Raw genomic sequence first — 21390 nt, forward strand, 5'->3', positions numbered from 1 at the left:
TTGAACCCATGTTAGGATTTTCTAATGTCTTCATTTCTTCTGTTGATCTGTTCTTCTGCACTGCAGGGCTGTTGCAGTGAAGCTGAAGCTCAGCAAACAGGAAGGAGACAGACTCCACCTCAGCCCATTCAGTGTGAGCTGCCCACTGTCCCAGTCCAGATTGGATCCCATTTTCTGAAAGGAATCTCCTTCAATGAGTCTGCAGCAGAAAACCTGAAGCTGAAAACGGTAATAACTCCTGATTAACCACAGAAATGAAGATGGGGGGAGAAAGAGTGCGATTCATTAAAATGTAGAGAACAGAAGTAATAGAAGTTCCATGCCAAAGCTGTGTTTAAAAGTGCTTTTTTCAGCCTGGCTTCCTGTGGGAACAGGATGTTGATAACATTGTAGGGCTACACCTGTTTGTGATAACATTTTAACCACCTGAGCAATTTTGGTCAAATATGAGAGAAGCACAGGCATAACAGGCCTAGAGATCTAGGATGCAGTGAAGCTTCTGTGAATTTTTTGAAAAGAGATGTGTTGGCTATGAAGAAATACAGAGGAAAGTGAGCCCTTACAGATTCCCCAGCCAGTGATTCATATCAGAACCTTCATCTTCTTAGGTGCACAAGTCAGCCCAGCCTGGTACTAATGGAGGTACTTGAAAAAAACACTTTGTAACAGAGATTCTTTTGATGTCATCTTACAAACTGGAATCAATTTTTTTTAAGATTTTTAAATTATGGAGAAGTTACATGTATTTTCAGTATAAACAAATGGGTAGTATGTCCATTCAGAAGTAATTTGGGCAATTTTAATCAGCACTTTCACTTTTTTTTAATAGATAAACCCAATTTCTTGCTCCTGAAGGAGTTGAAATAATAATCTAATAAGAAATAACCTAATAAGAAATAATAAGTGCTCAAAATGGTGCTTTTCTGTTGTCTTTGCAGTGCTTTTTGTAGTTTTGATTAAACTGGTGTGCAAGTATAGAAGCAGAAATACTGTTTATGATTTTGGAGCTGTTCCAAAGAGCAGAGACAACCTTCCACGTTTCTGTTCAGCAATGGAACTCTCCCAGTTCTATAAGACTGTTGAGAGGTTGCAGACATTATAGCTGTTTGGAAAGCGTGTAGAACAATGAGAAATCCATCTGGAAGCCTTGCTGGTCCCATTTGTGAGTGGTGTGTTGGGTAGGACAGAGTGTTTATTCTCTTTGCAGCACACAATGCTGCAGTTGATCAAGGAAGCTGGATGCCACAATGGACTCACCCCCCGGGACGACTCCCCCGTGACTGAAGTGCTGAACCAGGTCTGCCCTTCCACGTGGAGAGGAGCCTGCAAAACTGCTGTGCAGCTCTTGTTTGGCCAGGCTGGACTGGTAGGTGACTGCCAATGGTCTCAGGAAAACCAAGGTTATGTGAACACCCTGAGGAGAAGCTAGGTGCTGTGGAGCTTAGAAATGAATTTGCAGTGTCCTACCCCGTGTTGCTCTGTGTTTAGTGCTCTAGTTAACTTGAGCTCTGAGCCAAGTGTGTCCTTGCACAGTGGGGCTCTCTAGGTGGTGTCCCTGGTTGACAGGAACAGAAAAATGCACCTGGTGCTTCCTGGTCTCCATTTCAAGAGAGAACACAAGAAATGAAACTGCTGCTTCATAGAGAAATAGAAATGCTTTCAAATCTATAGTTGACCATATTAAAAAAAACTAAACAGACCCAAAGACACCTCTACCCCCTCTCAAATTGGCTTCAAAACTTGCCATTTTTTCATTTCCTCTCTGCTTTGACTGGAAGCTGAGTTTCCTGCCCAGCATAAACCAGCAAGTCTCTGCCCCAGGTAATGCTACCTGACATCTCCAGCAGTGGACAGAAGAGTTAAATGCCTGCTGTAGACAATTGTGTTCTTGAGGGGAGGAAAACCAGTGGAAATTATCTAAGCAGCTGATAAAAACAGATGCTTGGAACATACTCTGATAAGAAAATGTATTTGTGCTCCCATGACTAATGACTGCAATCTCTGCACCTAGTGAAGTGTTTGTGCATGACATGTAGGTTTTTTGGACTTCTGTGAGCAGGGAAAAGGCTGCACCTTCAACACAGGAAGGAAATGCAAGGATATATCACTGGAGCCTGTGGTAGTTTTGTCAAGTATTCTTTGAATTGTCTTTAACCGACAGTGAGTTAAATGCTTCTTGCTGCTTCATTGCTGATTCCTTGTTCAGTGTGATGGGGGACCATGAGGGCTTTGTAATTAATTTGTGATTAAACAACCCAAACAGCTGCATATTTTAAGTCTGTTTTTCAGACAAATCACACAGCTGGCTTGGTGACCTAGACCTTCCATCCTAGCAAATTAAACCATGTGATTTAAAAGGTCATCCAGTAAAGTTGAATGATAAATTGGAAATGATGAATTTCCTAGACATTTCTGCTTTAGCATCCCTTTGATACTAGATATCAGATAGGCCCTTAATAATAGTAAATACCTGATAGAGAAGGAGGTTGAAATTATACTGGAATTCAACTGACTGTTCATATAATGGCAGCCATTATCAAAATCAAAGGTGCAGACCTTCACTGTCAGGACAGCAGTGCCCCTGCTGTCAGTCCTTGACTGAGATTCAGGGGCTGAGGGCAGGAGATGGCAGTGCTTTGTCTGAGAAGTTTCACAGGAGCCATAGGAAGGTGGTGCTTTTGCAGGGACAGAAAAGCTGTGGAGCTGTAGGATTTATCAAATTTCTACTTAGGTGTTTTGAAAGAAAACGTGTATTAAATACTAATAAATAAAGAAGGACTGGAAAAAGGATAGGGTTAAATGGGATTGTGTCTTCAGCTGCCACAGTTGGGGGTGGGATGCTGGGAGTCAGCAGTGAGGTACAGGAAATGAGGCCAAGGAGGAAGGAGATTCTCAGCACTCTTTGGGAGTGTGCTGCAGTGCAGGAGCAGCTGTGGCTCCTGAGTGTCTGGAGGAGGAGTGCCTGGGAAGATGCTGCACCTTCCACCATTTCCTTTCCAGGGGGTTTCAGTGTTGTGCACACCCAAGTCCTGCCCCGAGGGGCTTTGAGGAGTGGCACATTTGGACTCAGGAATCTGGAAATCTGGTGTCCCCCAGTCTAGACATAACGAGTTAGACCTGCTGCTAATTGAAGCACTGACATTCTTCAGGTTTGTCATCACTTTTGGACAGTGTTACTGTCAAACTTGCTTACACATTCTCCCAAATGACAGTGCTGAGCTGTGGAGTTTCACTTGTGTTGAATCCTCAACGTCTCCAAAGATTTTTGCATGAACATCAGGTTCTGAAAGTAGCAGCCTTCTCTCTTCAAAGACACATAATGAGCTGTGCACATGCCAGAAGACCTGCAAGACTGCTCTCCTTCATTCTCACTTTGATTTGTTACAGTTTAGAAGGGAATGAGGGTTGAGGTTTTTCTTTATAAATTATGTGCCATCTTTTTTTTTACAACATCCAGTTATGCTTGTATTTAGCTTCATGCAGTGACAAGAAATTGTAATTTGGGTCTTTAAGGAGTTCTTTGGGTGGAAGGGAGAGAGGAAGCACCTGTAAAACAAGAACAATGGATGTCTGAGGTACAGGAAGCTGTTCTCTAAGCACCAGCAGGCAGAGAGGGAGGATGTGTTTATTTGAAGTTTATTTTGTGAAGAAGGCAGATGAATGAATCATGGCACAGTATTATGTAGGCTTTGGTGTGCTGCTTTCAGATCCTGGGCTGTCTGCATTCATTCAGAATTGTGTGGGGATCTGGATCTTAAATGCCCAATTGGAAAAAACATTACTTGGCAGTCTCACTGCTTTTAAGCCATCTTGTGCCCTTGTGCCTTTTAAGAAGTGACTCATTAAGTGTGGAAAGCACAATGAGTTGTGACTTAGTTTGCTTGGTTATTTTGGGCTGTAGTTTTTTAACATAAATACTTTGAAGTGCTGGTTTTCAGTTCTTACCTTAGCATGGATATAATAAGATTTGCATTTTGAGATTTGGGTCAGCTGATGAAATCGGTGTTTGAATAAAAATAATGTACATTCAAATAGCTGAATTCAGAGGATGAGCAGAAATAAAACTTCCAATTGGTCTCATGCAAAGAGGTTAACAGATAAAACTCTTTTTTTTTTTTTTGTGCTAGTAGACATGGCAAACACCAACATGCATTGCAGGAGTACTAAGTCCCCTAGTAAAGTTTAAATCCCAGATGTCCTGACTCTGACAGATGTTGAGAAATGTAAAGTTTTTTGCAAAGGGAAGAAATGAAGGTTTGTCCTGGGGGAGGAACACCCCAGCAAAGCCAAACCAGGGGCACCAACCATGCACCACAACCAGAACCTGACACAGGCCTGCAAAATCAGTTTTACCTCTGACTTCAGGTCTGAGGTGCAAGCTGTATTTTTCTTGGGAGATGAGAACAATCACTGCTGAGTTCATCTCTCCTTACCACAGTTATGAGGAGTTATATGTTAACAGTTATTAACTGTTACCACAGTTATAAATTACCCCTGCAATAGGCCTGAATTGCAGATTACCAAATTAAATAAAATTAAAATATACAAAGACCAAGAAAAGACTACTGAATTGTCCTGTTACAAAATGAGAGGTATTTTCAGGCATGGATGATGGTGTGGCCTTTTGTCACCATGATTAGACATGTTTAAAATTGAATAAACCTGGGCAAAGGCTTAGAGTCAACTGAAGGAAAAGGAAGACTTTATGCTAAAATATTTAAAAAGTAGGAAATAGTTATGTTCCAGTGTTATTTGATGGTTTTGTTTGAGAGAGAAGAAACTCAGCATTATGTTTCACATTTTTTCATACCCAGTAACAGAAGCAGGGCCAGGGTAGGTTAGATGATGGCAACAAAGTCAATGATGTCCCTTGAGGCTGAGTTACAGCAGAGGACTTCTGCCATTTCAAGGATAAATGGTACCGCTAATCTGCTAGCCACTGAAGCAAGAACTGCTGACTGCTGCCAAAAAGCTGCTGTTTCAGCATGACCAAAATAGGAAATTATGGAAATGATCAAAAAGGCCAGCCCACACAGCCTGGACAACAACAGAAAGCATGAACCAAATATGGAACTTACTATCACTAAATTAAAGGCTAAATGAAGCTGAAATGAATCCATTCCTTTTCCATTGTCCAAAAAGAAAGGTTCATGGCACAGGGTTGGTCTTCAAGACTTTCCTCTTCCATGTGTCTTCATGGTGTCTTACAGGTGGCTCAGAGTCCAACAAACTGAACAGTCACTTTTCTTCTCCTTATTTAATCAGGAATTAATAATAGTACAGTTTCATTAGGTAGAATAGAAAAATGTTGGTGTGGAATTTTATAACCTCAAAAGGAGGGGGGGGGTGTGTTAGGAATTTTGAAGGGTTTCTGGCTGGATATTACTTGTCTATATCATACCATGCACTCCAGTGAAATTATTTAAAACATTTGGCTGAGTAGGTGTTTGGGATCTCTTAAAGTACTAACTGTGCTAAACTTCTCAAAAATACTGAGGACTACCAGCAGGGAGGTAGAGCAGCTGGTAGTGACATAGTGATGCATTACTACAGAATGTAATACAGGTTTCTGTACTAAACTAATTTTATATTAAAAGAGAAGTAAATTTACAATGATTTTGTGAGTTGGTTTGGTTTTATTTGGTTGTTTTGTTTTGGTTTTTTTTTTTGTTGGTTTTTTTTTTTTGTGGGTTTTTTTTTGGTTGGTTTTTTTTTTGTTGTTGTTGTTGTTGTTGTTGTTTTTTTGGTTTTTTTTTTTTTTTGGTTTTTTTTTTTTTTTTTGTACCTGTAGGTAGGGGAGGGGAGATTATTAGATTTTACTGGGGTAACAAAATAATTAATTCTTAAATTTTTTTCCCTTTTATTTTATTTACTAGGTGGTTGTGGACACGGCACAGATTGAAAATAAAGAAGCCTATGCTCCTCAGATAAGTTTAGAAGGATCAAGAATTGTGGTGCAAGTTCCATCAACATGGTAAATAAAAATCCTGTATTGCAGATTGTGACTGAAATACATGGGGAAAATTGTTGCAGTACAATTGGAAGAGAGAATGTGCACAATTATGGCAGAGCTTCCTTGAGTTCCTCTGTCTGGACTGTTGAACACCTCCATTCCTGACAGGCTCCTCTGTAGGAGGCAAGGCAAGAGAGGCAGTGCTGGGGCACCGAGACTTGAAGGAAATGTAAAAGCTGGATGGTAAAAGATAAGGTTTCAAAAATAATAATCTACCAGTACTTGTGTCATGCTCTGCCCTGGCAGGTCCCAGCTGGAGCTCAGGAAGGCCAAGAATTGGCTGAGTAAATGTGAGAGCCTTTGCTCTTTCCTCACTGAGCTGTTCTTTGGGTGCTCCTGTGACCCATGGACCCCTGGGCTCCAAGAGATGCTGTTCCTGCCAGGTCAGGTGTCTGCTTAGTAGAGAATGGTTGATCTGCAGCTTGTGAGGATTTCTTCCAGTTCAGAGCAGTGGGAGCAGGAAGCAATGGCAGCTCTTGTCTCTGACTGGGAAGGAAGCAGTGTTAGGAATTTCAGTACAACACATTTGATTCACTGGGCTCCTTACAGAGGCAGCGTGTTCCCAATGGTGCTGCTGGCACGGCCGGGGGGAAGAGAGCCCTGGTGCTGTGTCCCGGGCAGAGAAGGAAGGGAAGGAAGGAAGGAATGTGTGTATGTGTGCATGGTGTGTGTCCTGGTGCTGTGTCCCGGGCAGGGAAGGAAGGAAGGAATGTGTGTATGTGTGCATGGTGTGTGTCCTGGTGCTGTGTCCCAGGAAGGGAGGGAAGGGAAGGGAAGGAAGGAAGGAAAGGAAGGAAGGATGGGTGGATGTGTGCATGGTGTGTGTCCCGGGCAGGGAGAAAGGAAAGGATGGTGTATGTCCTGCAGCTGTTTCCTGGGGGAAGGAAGGAGTGTCCCAGTACTGTGTCCTGGGGGGAGGAGAAGAAGGAAGGAGGGTGTCTGTGAGTGAGTGTGTCTGTGAGTGAGTGTGTCCGGTGCTCCGGGATGTCCCCGCTGCCGGGGGCAGCGCCGCCTGCCGGCTCTGGGCGGTAGCGCGGGGAGCCCGTCCCGAGCCCCGGTGCCACTCAGGGACCCCGGCCCAGGCTGGGGGATGTGCGGAGCCACGCTCAGGCTCTCGGCATGGGGGCTTGTGTCAGGCTCCTGTGTGTTCCTGAGTGTTCTGTGTTCGTTGCTGCTGTGCCTGCCAAAGAGCTCTTGTCAGTGATGAGTTCAATACGCTGTACTGCTGAACCTCTCAGGTAGGTTAGCTCTGTTCCACAGCAGGCAGAGCTCAGGCTGCAGCCCAGGAACCCCCAGGCATTCCCATGTGGTTCTGCAGGAGTGCTGCAGTTGGCCTTATGCATTCAGACTGATGTGGTAGAATTGCTTAATATAAAAAAATGAGCATTTTGATTTCTGATTTAAACTTAATGATGACAGGTGTCTGAAAGAAGATCCAGCAACAATGTCTTTGCTACAGAGGAGTCTGGATCCGGAGAAGACTTTGGGGCTGGTGGATGTGCTCTATACTGCTGTGTTTGACATACACAGGTGGAAGGAAGGAAGGTATGTCTCTTTTCTAGTTCAAACTAAGCTGTCATTGTTGAATAATCTGTGCTGAGGGATTTGATAGTGTCAGCTCATCAGAAGGGGAAAACAGGAGTCAGACTGAGAGTGAGACACTACTAATCCCCACAGATACCTTCTGGGTACATCCAGAGATACAGGACTGCTTAAAACCAAACCAGCAGCATATCTAAGGGCTAAAAAGTATTTGCTTCCCTCTTACAAAAACACTTGATTTACATTAAATTGGTCTCCATTTAGGTCTTGAAGCACAACTGAAATTTAAGGAGTGGAAAGTATTGCAAATATGAGGAATAATTTGCTTTGTTATCATAAAAAGTAGCTGGTGGACTTGGCAGTCTTTGGTGTTGTTTCTTTCTTGAGCTATTACCGAAATACAGGTTTTTCCCCCAAGTACAAACTCAGTTATGTATTAGGTGGTTTGATATACATGTTTTTTGTTGATGCAGGGAGCAAGCTTTGCCTTGTATTCAGATCCAGTTACAGCGTGAAATCTCAGAATTTGGGAGCCAAGTTGACATGCCACCGGGGAATGGAAGCAAATCTTCAGGGGGTCTGCAAAAGACATTCTCAAAACTGACTTCACGGTTTACAAAAAAAACTTCCTGCACTAGTGCAAGTAACACAGGAAGTTACTCAATCCCCAGTACACCTTCCAAAAACGTCTTCATAAGTTCTAGCTCAGAGGAGAAAGCTAAAATGCCCACTAACATGGACGCACGGCTGCAGAACATCCTCAACATGGGGAGCTTCCCCCGGAGCGTGGATGCCCTGCAGCCAGTGCAGAGCACAACCAACCAGCTCGTCAATGGCTTTCTGGTGGAGAGACGGGACAGCTTCTTCAAACCAGATGATGGCAAGGATGACAAAGGTATGAATTTACCAACTGACCAAGAAATGCAGGATGTTATAGATTTCTTGTCTGGTTTTAACATGGGCAAATCCCAGCAGACTTCTCCAATGGTGAAAAGAAGGAACTCTGTTGCATCCTCTACAGCAGCGGAACAGAAGCCAGGAGCAGTTCAACAGCAGCCGCAGTCTGTGTCTCACACCCCGCTGCATCCTCCTCAGCAGGGCTTGTCCCAGCAGCAGTCCCAAAAGCAGCAGCAGCATATGCAGTATTACCAACACCTGCTTCAACCTATTGGACCACAGCAACGTGTACCTGCCAAATGGCTTAGTAATTCTTCACAGCAGCAAGCTCCGGCTGTTGGAGCTGGGTTGTCTCATATAAATCAGTGGAACAATCCTGGTTTTTCAGATTTAAGCTCTGATTTGTACAGCTTGGGTCTTGTGAGCAGCTATATGGACAATATGATGGCAGAGATGTTAGGACAGAAACCACAAGGACCTAGAAACAACACATGGCCAAATCGTGACCAAACTGATGGAGTGTTTGGGATGTTGGGAGAAATCCTGCCTTTTGACCCTGCAGGTGTGTGTCTTTTCCTTTATTATGCTTTTTGTAAGGGTTCATTATGAAAGAGTACTGTGAATATGGCTGGCAGTAACTGTCATTTCCCCATGCTGCCCACTGGGTGTAAGGGTGCTGACCAGTGCAAGCAGGGATTTGTGTGTGTGTTTATTTGCTTTTTTAACAGAAGGTTACAACTCTCGTTAATAAGCAAGAATGGGAACTAATTCCTTGTTTCTTGTCCCAGTTGTAGTAGTCTGGCCTTTCCTATATGGAGCACACCAGAGTACTGAAAAGATACCCACAGACGATGTTCCTCCTATGCTTAGTTTGTAAAATTGTTAAAATCAAACTCTTGAGCTCATGTGTGTTCCCTCTCCTCAAAATTATTCTTCCTGCTCTTTAGCAGTCTTGTAAGCTGGAGATACAGCTGGGTTCCATCTTTCCCATATCCCCACATTCTCCCTCCGTTGCTCCCCAATTCCCTGGGAGTCATACTGGTTCCCATTCCACTGCTGGTTCTGCAATTAAAAGTTTGGATGTCAAGGGATTAGAGACTAAACAGCAAGTGCCATGAGATTTGCCACATGTGTTTGGACCACCAGTAAATTGTAAATATAGATAAATTGAGATAAAATTTTCGAGTCATAAACAAATATCTACAGACCAAGAAACTGACTGTGGAATTCAAGAGGAGATGAATCCCCATGTGGGTCACTGACTTGAGAGCTGAACTTGATGATCCTTGTGGGTCTCTTCCAACTCACAGTATTCTGTGATTGTGTGATTCTGATGGTAGTATTAAAAACAACTGACACAGCTGCTACCTTGTAAATGTAACTTCTGTTGGCCTGGAACACAGCTGCAGGAATGTTGTAGTGTGCATTTATGGCAGCTGCCTGAGGGAGGAGCAGAGAACAGGGAAACCTTTTATCAAAGCAGGGCTCAGTTTCCCGTGCTCATTTGCACTCCTCTGTGTTTGGAATGTGTAGGCGTCTCAAACCAGCTCCTTTGACTCATAATTATGATAGTTATTTTGTCAACTTACTTGATTAATTAGTGGAGTTTCTATGGCAAAAATAGCCACCACAGTTACGTTGTTGCCTACTAACTGTAAGTCTGAATTAGCATCATCTTAGTTAAACAGACTTAGGGTATAGACTTAAGGATTATCACAGCCACTAAGGAAGGAGAAAATTATTCTCAGCAAGCACTAAGTCCATGTGTGTGTGGGGAAAAGAAAGCAGGTACCCAAAGGACTGGTATTCTCAGCATTTTAAATCCATTCTATTTCTGCAGCATTTTCCTTTTGCTGTGCAAAAAACTACTTGTTTGGTTCCATTTGATGAATGTCAAGGAGGTAGAAAGTGGTACTTGGAAAAGGTGACTTACTCAAGGTTCAAAAATGGTGCTCAGTGGATTAAGATACACACTTCTGCAGCTGTAGTGATAAGTAAACAGTATTTTTCACAGATCTGGTGAAAAAAAGGTTTAAAAAACCAAAACCAAACAAAAATCCCTCCAAATGAATACTCTTCCACTAGAAAGAACTTTTCTTCATAGAACTTGCCAGGTTTTGCTGTGGTATAGAAAGCTGCATTTTAAGCTTTAGTGTTGTACAAAAACTCATCTGCTGTAAACCAGAAAACTGTTTTTCATTTCCAGGGTTTCCTAGGACTGTACGTTTCTCATTTGAAACAAAACACATGACTTTTTTGATAAATACTTTTAGAGTCTGAAAATGATGTCTCTCTTCAGATGCAAAACTGCTGATTAAGAATTTGTAAAATTGAAATTTATGGCTTTTCATGTTGAAGGCCTAACTAGTCCCAACTATGTATTTTGCAGTACTTTAGTCAGAACCTGATGAAGGAATGTTGCAGTAAGAACTAGTAGAAGGAATGATGGTAATTCCAATCTTTTGGAGTAAAAGACTATCTGATAAAAACCTGTTCATGTGATGTTTTCAGTGAGGTAAAAATTAACACAAGCTTCTATTTTGAATATACCAGCACTTTAGAACTTAATTCTGTCCACAGGTAAAAAAGCCTGGATGTCCTTCAGAATCCATCTAGTCTCTATTCTTAGATCTGAGGAACTGTCTGGCTTCCAGCCTCACCTTAAATAGCTATAAAGGTGTTTCAGAGGGAGAACAAGCACTACAGGGGATGTTTTGTTCCTAGATAGCTCTCAGATATCCCTTGCTTAATAAAGAAGGCAGAGAAACAAAGTTTTCTTCGCTGTCTTTTTAATTTGCATTCAGCAAAACTTTGTGGAGGTCTTTTCTGGATTTGTCAAATGAGTACAAGGAAACATATCTTCCAAATGCAGTATTGAATGTAGGGAGCTGACAGATGAAAGATTTCTGCTTTGTGAGCTGTGCAGGATTGCTGGATATTCTTCAGTGTTCACTCCATCTCCAACTGAGACTGGCAAGCCAGCAGCTCAGTACTTCCCACTGCAATTACTGTGCATGCAGTCTAGACATTTTCCATAAATCCAGCCAGATTGCCAAGTTTTTTCTCAGGGAAGAAAAAAAGGCAAAAGAAAGAGAAGCTGTGGAAACTCAGTTAGTGACTCATTATCAGCAGTCTTTTGAATACAGCAATTGCTTGCTCTGATCAATGGAGCATTTGAAACACTTTTGGATTAAAGCTTTTGCTGTGTCTGCTCAAGACTGTGCTTATTCCTTACTGGATGCTTGGGACACAAAAAGCATCTTGAGAATTGAAAAAATCTGTTTTTTTCTGTAAATATAATTCTTATTCTGAAATATTTTGTAGTCAGAATCAGAATGTTTTCAGAATCATCTCATCCTTATAGGAAGGAGGCAGTTTTGGTGCTCTGTTCTAGTATGATCCAAGCAGGATCACAGCATAGCTGGAAACCATGTTGCACTCTGGTATCAACTGCAATAACTGTTCTGCTCTTTTTCACATGTGTGGATAAATGTACAGTGTCCGTTTCATCAGTGTCTGCTGATATTGGTCCTTTCAGCATAGACATGGTCATAGTACAAACACAATTTCCCTGATGGAATGCGACGGGCAGGTGTACTTCCATGTGATAATTATTATCCACCATGGATGCTGTGTCTCTCATCTTTGTAAAACATTTCCTGTTCAGTGTTCTTCGCTGCTCCATGAAGACCCATCCACTGCTGGCTGCCATTTCTCATCGGGGAGGGAATGGCTGTGGTGTGGGGTACGGTCAAACCCAAAGCATTGCAGGTGCAGCAGAAATAGCTGAGTGTCAGCAATGACTTGTTGGTTTCTTTCCTTCAGTTGGCTCTGATCCAGAGTTTGCCCGCTATGTTGCTGGGGTGAACCAGGCTATGCAACAGAAGAGGCAAGCACAGCACGTCCGGCGTCCAAGCACCACACGTGGCAACTGGCCTCTTCCTGATGATCCTCATAAAACCTGGCCCTTCCCTGAGTATTTCACAGAGGGGTAAGAGACTGGACAGGCTGGATGTTTGTATAGAACTTCATTTTGCATCCAGACTTGGCAGAATGTGGGAATACTGGGTGTTTTTTCAGTTGCTGATGCATCTGTGAAAGCTGCACTTTACTGTTCCTAGTGTGCAGTGTGACCCTGCCTGCTTTGCTGATCCCAAGGCACTGACATGCTTGATGCCATCCTTAGAGTGGCATGGATACTGACTGGGACTCCAACAGAGGAAATAAGGAATCTATAGCCAGATGTATTCAGGAGAGTTTTCTTTGAGTGTTTTATAAACAGCTTTAGGACCTAGTTTTGATGAAAAGTGATGCTGTCAAAGTTGCAAGGCCTGATTGAATTCAGTTTTCCAGATTTTAGCCACTTAATCCTGCTACTAAAAGACAGGTACCTCACAGGAGGTACATTTGTAGTTTTCAATATCTTCCAAATCATAGCTATTTACTACACAAGAAGTGTTTTGAGATTCTCTGTCCATTTGTCCATAATGTAAGAGCAGCGAGTCTCTAGTGTAAAATGGGTATGTGTTCTAGCTCAGTTTTGCAGTGAAAAAGTCAAGTACTTAGTGATTCCAAACCTAAGGATCACTTGTTTCTCCTTCCTGAACAGGAGAGGTGCTTCTAATTGGTATAATTATTGTAGTTAAATATATATAAAGAGGCTGTAACAGACAGATAATGTGTAATGTGACCACTCAGAACTAGTGAAACTACCTGTATTACTGGCACATTTTACCAAGTGCTGAAATGTTGGGCTCTGAGGTATCACCTGTGACAAAGATTCAGCACAACTGTGGCACACAGTCTGGACCAGGCACAGGAAATACAAGGACTAATACAACTTTCTGTCTTGCAGTGATGTGACAAACAGCTGGTCTGGTACTCAAGGAGACTCTGCCAGCTCAAGTGATGAGACCTCCTCAGCTAACGGAGACAGTTTGTTCTCCATGTTCTCAGGGCCAGACCTTGTTGCTGCTGTAAAGCAGAGGAGGTGAGCAAAATGAACAGAAATAGACCACTTTGTAAGATTCCTTTTGTTTATATGTAGTTTCATTTGAGTAGCCAGACATAGGAAATTCCTGCAAATGAGCTAAGTCTCCACAAACATGGGTTTGTGTACTACACTGGTGATGTGGACTGGGGGATTCCCAAAGTGAGCTGTATTAGCAGCTTTCTCCTTGTACAAACCAGCTCTGTGCCAACAGCCAGCCCTTCACTGAGGGTCACTATGGCTAGGAAAGATCTGATGCTTTCCCTCTTGCATGAGAGTCTCCTTTGGATGCCGTTTCCTGGAGCTGTATGAGATCCTCACTGGTGTTGTGGATGCCTGGCTGCAGCTGGGCCGTGCCTTTGGGTGCCTTGGCTGCAGCCCGTGGCACTGGGGAGAAGCTGCTGCTGACCTGGTGTGCACTTCTCACCTCGGCTGCTGCTGCTGTTCTGGGAGTGGGAAACCCAACCCTGCTTAGTCCTCTGTTTCTCACAGTAGGAAGAGGAGGCCAAACTGCCTTTGTAAATAATTTCAGTAATGGAAAAACCAAACCAGGATTTTTCAGCTACGAACAGTCCACTTCTCTCAGTAGTGTGAATTACAGCAAAAAGCAATTGTGCTTTTCTAAAGGGCTGGAGACTCGGTGTCTTTGGGACCTCAGTGATTGCACAGCAGAGGGTAGTTAGGATAATAGTAACAAAAGGCACAAGATGAAGCATGAATACCAACCCAATTCCAATCTGGAATTATTCTTTCAAAGTATTTTTCAGTCTTTTCTAAAAATGAAATAAGTGGCCAAATATTTGTTTACAGTCAGAGTAACTTGGAGTCAATACATAGATACAAAATTGTCTGTCTGCTTTTTGGTGAGTGAAAAAAAAATCAGTACCAGTTTCTCACAGATTCTACCTGGATAGCTATTTTTGTATGCATTATCAGAAAGGAATAAGAGTAGCTACTTTCTGAATCTTTACACTTAGCCAAGACTTCATAAGGAGAGAAAAAAAATTGAGCTTCAATGAATGTTAAATTGAAATTAATGGGAAAGATCCATCTCATAAACAGTCACAGAAAAAGTAGTAATTACTTGTATTAAAAAAAAAAAAAAATAGCAGGGAAGGAAAACAAACACATTAGGGTGACTTAACATGCCAAGCCAGTAGATAGCTAGAGGCTGATCTTGGAGCAAGAAGAAAAGCCTGTGGTTTATGTAGTGCTCTAAAGGGCAGAAGAAGGTTTCCAAAGAGGGTGCTTCATTGACAAAACCTCAGCTGAAGTAACAGTACTGCTGGCTCCTGTCACTTGTAGGAGGAGCAGTGTTCTGTAGGTCAGGGCCTGACAACACACCAGAACTAAAGCTGTGCTAAGGGTGGCCTGCAAAGGGCTGCTGACCTGTGGGAGCCTGACTGGAGTATGCTGATTTGTTTTTTTACAAAAAGGATGAAATAAAAGATTCTGCTTTAATCTAAACCCATACCCTTAATTGCTCCTCCTAAAAAAACCCCAACCAGTCAAACAAAAAAGACCAAAAAACCTAAGAAAAAAAAATCTTCCAGAATGCACATGTGGTCAAGGACTTCTATTTGATAACTCAGTATTAGGTCACAAATTTAAACTGAAGGTAGAACATTTTTCTTCAGTAAAATTACTGTGCTTCAGCAGATGTTTCACTTCCTCAACTGGTCTTCTGTCTTATCTTATGGTTATTTCAGAAAAGATACTTAAACAAAACAAAAAAAAACCTAGCCACAAGAGCAGGTAACAGAAGAAAAAACACAATTTCTGGCAGATTTCTTGAAAGTGGGCAAAAGTCTATCCCAGGTTCCTTTCACCTCTACAGAAATGTTGAAGCTGTAGCTCCAAGAACTACTGCATTTTCATGTCCCTGACAGTTTCTGTATTGTTGCTTTTACCTGTACTGAACAAAAAGTACATGAAACCAGATGTTTCTGAAAACAGTACTGTAGGCTGCCTGATCTGTGCCAGTGGCAGATTAATGAGGGTGACTCATTTAAAACCAACAAGTCTCTCTTTTTCTGGGCAGAAAACACAGCAGTGGTGAACAGGAACCCAGCACGCTGCCATCGCCTCCACTTCTCTCTGCAGCAGATGACCGCAGTCAGGTGAGCTCAGCGTGGCTTTGCTTAGTCCCTTCTGCTGCTGGCATTTGGGTGTGGGTCTGCATGAGGCAGTCAACTGGAAAAGCATCTGTATTTCCAGATTGCTTACTTCAGTGAAAATCTAAACCAGCTGCACTCAACTAGCATGAGGTGCTTTTGTCAGCCACCAAGCTTAATATATTAAAATTGGAAGTCATTTACTTTTTCCCTTTCAGTGGGGCCACTGTGTGTCAAGCTGAAGTAAATATTTTTTAATGGGCAGATATTTTAAGAATTGAGAGTGCTAGATGTGTGCATCAGTTCGGCTTTCAAATATAAACTAACCATGTGAAAAGATCTCAAGGAGGTGAGAAGGTGACATGTTAAGTATTGTCTCAAAAAAGCAGCGTTCTGTTGTTAAACCAAAGCACCCCCAACCGATTTTGTTTCCTCAGGATAACAAGACCAAAACGTGGCCTCCCAAGGCCCCGTGGCAGCACACGTGCTCTGTGCCCAGCACGCTGCCCAGCCAGAGCACGTCCCTGTACCCCATGAGCAGCCCCGTGAGCCAGTGGAGCGACACCATGCAGATGCTGCAGTCGCCCATGTGGGCCAGCGACTGCGGCCCGGCAGGCGGCCTCTCCTCCAGCTTCGCCTACGCGCAGCAGCAGCAGCAGTCCCAACAGGCTTCCCAGCACAAACAGATCAACAAGGGCTTTAAATCCTTCCCAGTAAAGCACGAGCGCAGACCATCTTACCTGCACCAGTACTGACTGCTTCTGGTACTGGAAAATGCAGCACAGGGCCAAATGAAAACTCCATTACTTTGATTCACAGTGCTGTGTTGGCTATATCCTGTTCCTCTCTTGATGTGGGATTGAGGGGGTTTGGGTGAGATAGACAAACTCTCGGATTCTGAGTTACAGTGCTGAGCAAATATGGCCAATATGTTTGGTGTACAATGAAACAGCCCAAAACTGTGATGTAGAAATGCTTTTAAAAATGTGTAATTGCCTTTACTTTCAAGACATTTTTTTTTCTAAAAAGAACTGCTGAAGGACTACCATACAAGAAACACTGTATTTTATAGCTATTTTTCATATAGATTTATAGTTAAAACATCTTACTGAAACACATTAAATATGTTGAAGCAAATATATAGTGGTCACTTTGCTCAACACTGTTTGTGTTTAAATTTATAAAGGACAAGCTGTAGAACCTTTGTATTCTCCATTACAGCCTGTGGGCAGCTTTTTTAAAATGAAGTGCAACAGCAGCTTTTCCTGTGCTACACAAGCGAGTTCATTTGGGAACTGCTGCAGAAACAGTCACAAAACTGAGTTTTGTGGCAGTTTCCTTACTGTAGGTGAAGATCAGCAGAAGCACTCAGCCTTGTGTCGTCAATGTGACCTGAGCTGCTTGACATAGATGGCACCTCTGTGGACAGAAGGACCCTGGTTCTCACACACCTGTGTGGACAGTGGGGCCCTGGTTCTCACACACCTGTGTGGACAGAGGGACCCTGGTTCTCACACACCTGTGTGGACAGAGAGACCCTGGTTCTCACACAAACCATGTCCTATGGCTGCATTTGGCCAAAGGCACTATCCACAAGGTGCTCCTACAGTGTGTGAAAGCAAAGCCTGAGACTACTTGCATTTATTTAAAGTCTTATTTCAGATGCTACAGTTGATTAAAAATTGTGAGCTGGCTCAGAAGATAGTAAAACTGAAATGTGGGGTAGCAGTTAGTTAAAAGAACATTATTTTTTTTAAAAGGATAAAGTAATTATTTGCAGTCAATATGTGCCATTAAGTGAACCTGTGGAATTAGGAATAATCTTCCAACCAAAGTGGATGGGGGCGAGTGACTGGTGCTTACAAATTCAAGAACAATGGTAAATATGTATACCTATCCCACTGTATATGAATTGAGATTACAGAAGATTCTTTATATAGTTAGAGCTTATTTAAATTTTCATATTTCATCTTTGAAAGAGTCTAAAAACCACAATATTTTCTGGTATAAGAGTTTTGACAGTATTAATCTTATTTTTGTATTTTTCTTAAGTCATATCATTCTAATATGTTAACTACTAGTAAAATGGGTTATTAGTTCTAACTACATAATTTTTCAATGAAGATAAAGCACATTTTTTGGTTTTGGTTTTACAAACTAAGTACATCTATATCTAAAGATACCAAAAAATATATACATTATATATATATATATAAATATATATATATATATATAAATAAAAAGTATACACAACACTAAAACTATTAAACATTTGGGTATTTAAAACCCATCCACCTTTTTTGTTTGTATGGTGACGGGCTCTATTTGCAGGCCCAGATTGTTACCTTTTGTGCTGTTTGAGGATGCCAATGTTGCCTGTATTTATGATATTGTCACCATGTTTTCTGAAACTTCATACTTACCATGTTTACAAAGATTTGTTTGCTGTACATAGACTTTTTACAGTAATGTGCTTTGCACAATCAGTGTGGCTTCTGTCTGTAAATTGTTAATGGTCTGTACTACTATAATTTTGAAAACCTTCCACTGAAAATGTTAGTGGTTATTTAACTTCATGATGGTTTCGAGTTTCCTAAATCTTGTTGTTTAGATCTAATATTAAATCCCGAATTTGGTTGTACTTACTTGGTTATTCATACTAAGACCAAAATGGAAGTTAATGAAAACAACTTAATTTTGAACTTCTTTTCTAACAAGTGCCAAAATGATTGCTATAGTTTTGCAGTTTATTCACAATTACAAATGCTGGCAAGTTTCTGGACCTACATAAGTGAATTGTGAACACAAAGAAAGTTTGTCTGCATTTTGACCACGTGGGTGCTACTCTGTCCTTTGCTTCCGATTGTTCTGAACACTGGTAATTTTAAGAATTGTTGCACTTGGCAAATGAGTCTTGCCCTTAAACTTCACTTACACTGCCAAGTGCAAGGGTTTGGTGCTTAGTTAACTTACCCTTATTGCAGTGCTTCTTGTGAATAGCTAACGCTTCTGAACTGGAACTGTACAGTTTGTATTTTAAAGCTTCTGTAAAAGTAAACTATTTGCTTTATTAAAGACATACATTTAATAGGTCATACCTGTTTAAAATATGCACCTTGCTGAAAACGAGCAGCACCTTAACTGTAACTTTGGTTTGTAAACAAAGATCTTATTACATTAACATGGGATTATTTAAGAGTTTGAAAATTGTCAACTGCCTACTTACTGACTCTGTCACATAAAAATGAACCTTATGTACAGTCCAATCTTTAAAGCTGCTTTCTCAAGTGATGTCACAGAAGAATGTGGTACAGACAATGCCTCAGCAGGGTCTTTGAACTGGCAGTGCAGGTAAACATGGCCAAAAACACGTTACTGGAATTTTTAGGAATCAGAGTCAGTAACTTTGATGGTAGTAAGCAAAAAGTAAACTCTGTCTCCCTCCCTGCTGTGATCAAGGCTGTTAGGTTAGTGTGTGTTAACTGTGGCACTGGAATGCCGTATGCAGGGTGTGCAAAGCTGCTTTCTTCCTTACTGGATAGGAGCACACATGCATGCAGCTGGCCAGCAGTGCTGACAGTACCCAGGAAACACATGAACCCCATTCTGATTATGCAAGAATTGATTTGTTTACAGAGCATTTCAAGAACAGAGAAAAAGCCTTAATAATCTTGGGCAAAAGCTTGGTTTCTCCCTCACACAGAACTGCTGAGTGGTGTGGCAATCCCACCAGTCCTAGGAAAGTTAGCATTTCTCTTTGACTAAACCATGGAGCAGCTCTTTTGTTAATGTATTATATTAATTCAGAATATACTGCAACTTACAAAGAACATCTTTAGTTTATTTAGCACAATTGTTCTGATACAGGATACAAAAGTCTACTGCTTTTATATATGGAACATGCACAACTTTGTCATGTTGGAGACAGAAGTCACCTAGAGTAACATTTGCCGCCTTATAAAATCTTACTCATGAAATGGGCTCTGCTTCCCATAGTGCTGTCTTGACAACCAGGCTATTCCCAGAAGTACACTGAATTGAGTTTTTCAGAGGGGAATGTGATAATTATCATTCTTAAGCTGTGTTAGTTACAGTAACAGGGGAAAAGCTGGCCTAATTCTACACTGAAAACTACATTCACATTTTAAACACAGAAGTACAGATCATTTTTTACCTGTTTTTTTCAAACCCACACCTTCTTGGTTTTCAAAATGGGACTCTAAACTATTTCTACAGCCTCTGAAAGCAGCACTGCTCACGTCCAGGTATTGCTGTCAGTCTACAGGCTTCTGTGTCCTGGGTGGAGTGGCATCAGCAATTGTAGCTAAATAAATGAGGTTTCTGTGCAGGATTTGCTGGTACCTATGAGAGGAGGAAACACAGGCTCTGGGAGACGTTCTTTTCCAGACAACTACCCATACTTGCACTTGTGTACTCTGATTAGTATTTGCAGTTAGGGAAAAAGAAAGCAAACTAGAATAATATATCAAGGGAAACAGTGTTTTCATTCTGAAGCCCGGTATAATGCACTGAGCTGCACTCGGTAGCCGAGCATGTGCTACTACCCAAATCCGATGGGAAGGAGGGCATTGAGCTCGCAGCCCTGACTGCCGCAGAACGCAGCAGAGGAGGACAGAGCTGCCTGCCGGGCTGGTCTGAGCAGCCGCAGCGGCTCCCGCAGGTGGCGGAGCGGAAGAGCCGTCGTCTGCTTGCGACACCGCTCGGTGTGCCACACACGGGCACGGCGTTCACAGCGGGCCTCACAGGAGCACTGGGCAAACACCCTGACCAAGGCGGCAGGGGCCATCCGTGCTTTATACGTGGCTGAAAATGATTCTAGGGAAACCCCTTCGTAAGCCCAGACGCACTTTCTTTGAGGCGGCAGCAAAGCTCGGGGAGCTCGAGCCGCGTTTCGTTCCCCGTTGCCGACACCTGGGCCCCCAGCGCTCCGCCCTGCCCGCCCACGCGGGTCACTTACTGCACGCAGTCGGTGGCGCGGCCCTTGTTCTGGTACTCCACGATGCACCGGATCAGCTGGTCGTTCTCCTCCAGCAGCTGCGGCACAAACACCGTCACCGCCCGCCCCGGCCTCTGCCCCGGCCCGGCCAGCTCTGCCCCAAGCGGGGCCTGCGTCACCGTCCGGCTCGGTCTCGGCCCAGTCCCGGCCCCGTCCCAGCCCAGTGTAGCTCACCCGCTGCAGCGTGTCCTGGTTCACCTGCGCCGACCCGCGCAGCCGCTCGGGCACGAACGCCACGGACATGGCGGCTCCCGGCTGAGGGCGCGGCCGTCCCGCCCCTGGCCACGCGCACGCGCCGGTGCAGCCGGGAACGGCCCGAGCCCAGCCCCGCCCGCCCCACGCGCAACAAACGAGCGCCGCCGTGCCGCTTTTACTGAACAGTTTATTCTGGTTTAAAATAAAAAAAAAAACAGAAAGCCTGGGCGGGCGGGCCGGGGCGACGCAGGGTTTATCCCCGCCCGCGGTTCCCGGCCCGGGTATTTACAGCTGGAACACCTCAGACAGTAAAGAGTTATTGCAACAGGACAGCACTTGCCTCTACGGTCAAAAATCTCAACAGGTGTTCAGAATCATGACTTGTGGATCCCAAAAGGCATTGTTAAACATGCAAAAACATTACTAAACAATATTATCTAATTTCTACGGCTGTCAAATACTTGACCTTAATAAGGAAACCAATTACAAAATACTTCCTTGTAGTGCTATACAAAAGTTATAAAATTAAGATTCTATCAACCACTTTTAAATATTCCAATTTTTCAACAGTGCAGTTTTTCACGTCTTTATCACCACTGAACATTCTGAAGTAAAAAACAAA

General features: G+C 42.8%; 2 protein-coding genes across 5 annotated transcripts in view; one reads left to right on the forward strand and one right to left on the reverse strand.

Annotated features, from left to right (window-relative positions):
• Nucleotides 1–18651, forward strand: part of GARRE1 (granule associated Rac and RHOG effector 1) — a 58087-nt gene extending 39436 nt beyond the window's left edge. For all 4 annotated transcript variants that reach the window (XM_030227517.2, XM_030227518.2, XM_009095960.4 and 1 more), the window contains 9 exons: nt 67–228; nt 1208–1366; nt 5877–5974; nt 7433–7558; nt 8029–9014; nt 12278–12443; nt 13308–13442; nt 15484–15562; nt 15994–18651. In XM_030227517.2, coding sequence (XP_030083377.2) covers nt 67–228; nt 1208–1366; nt 5877–5974; nt 7433–7558; nt 8029–9014; nt 12278–12443; nt 13308–13442; nt 15484–15562; nt 15994–16311 — 2229 coding nt within the window. In that variant the 3' untranslated portion in view covers nt 16312–18651. The remainder of the gene's footprint in view (nt 1–66; nt 229–1207; nt 1367–5876; nt 5975–7432; nt 7559–8028; nt 9015–12277; nt 12444–13307; nt 13443–15483; nt 15563–15993) is intronic.
• Nucleotides 18652–19376: 725 nt separating this feature from the next.
• Nucleotides 19377–20896, reverse strand: SS18L2 (SS18 like 2). Its single transcript, XM_009095961.4, has 3 exons — nt 20748–20896; nt 20535–20611; nt 19377–19918 (listed from the first exon to the last, which is right to left on the reverse strand). Exons 1-3 carry the CDS (start codon nt 20814–20816, stop codon nt 19831–19833), a joined length of 234 nt encoding a protein of 77 aa, XP_009094209.1. The 5' UTR covers nt 20817–20896; the 3' UTR covers nt 19377–19830.
• Between the last annotated feature and the right edge of the window lie 494 nt (nt 20897–21390).

Source organism: Serinus canaria, chromosome 11, assembly GCF_022539315.1.
Source record: "Serinus canaria isolate serCan28SL12 chromosome 11, serCan2020, whole genome shotgun sequence".
Classification (NCBI taxonomy): Eukaryota; Metazoa; Chordata; class Aves; order Passeriformes; family Fringillidae; genus Serinus; species Serinus canaria.

What these genes read in the sequence shown, in the direction of transcription:
- SS18L2 (XM_009095961.4), bottom strand. Translation starts at nt 20,816, where the DNA reads ATGTCCGTGGCGTTCGTGCCCGAGCGGCTGCGCGGGTCGGCGCAGGTG. An exon ending in ACCAGGACACGCTGCAGCGG is followed by an intron (nt 20,612 to 20,747) that starts GTGAGCTACACT and finishes TTTGTGCCGCAG; the next exon opens with CTGCTGGAGGAGAACGACCA. An exon ending in CGCGCCACCGACTGCGTGCA is followed by an intron (nt 19,919 to 20,534) that starts GTAAGTGACCCG and finishes CTCCTCTCATAG; the next exon opens with GTACCAGCAAATCCTGCACA.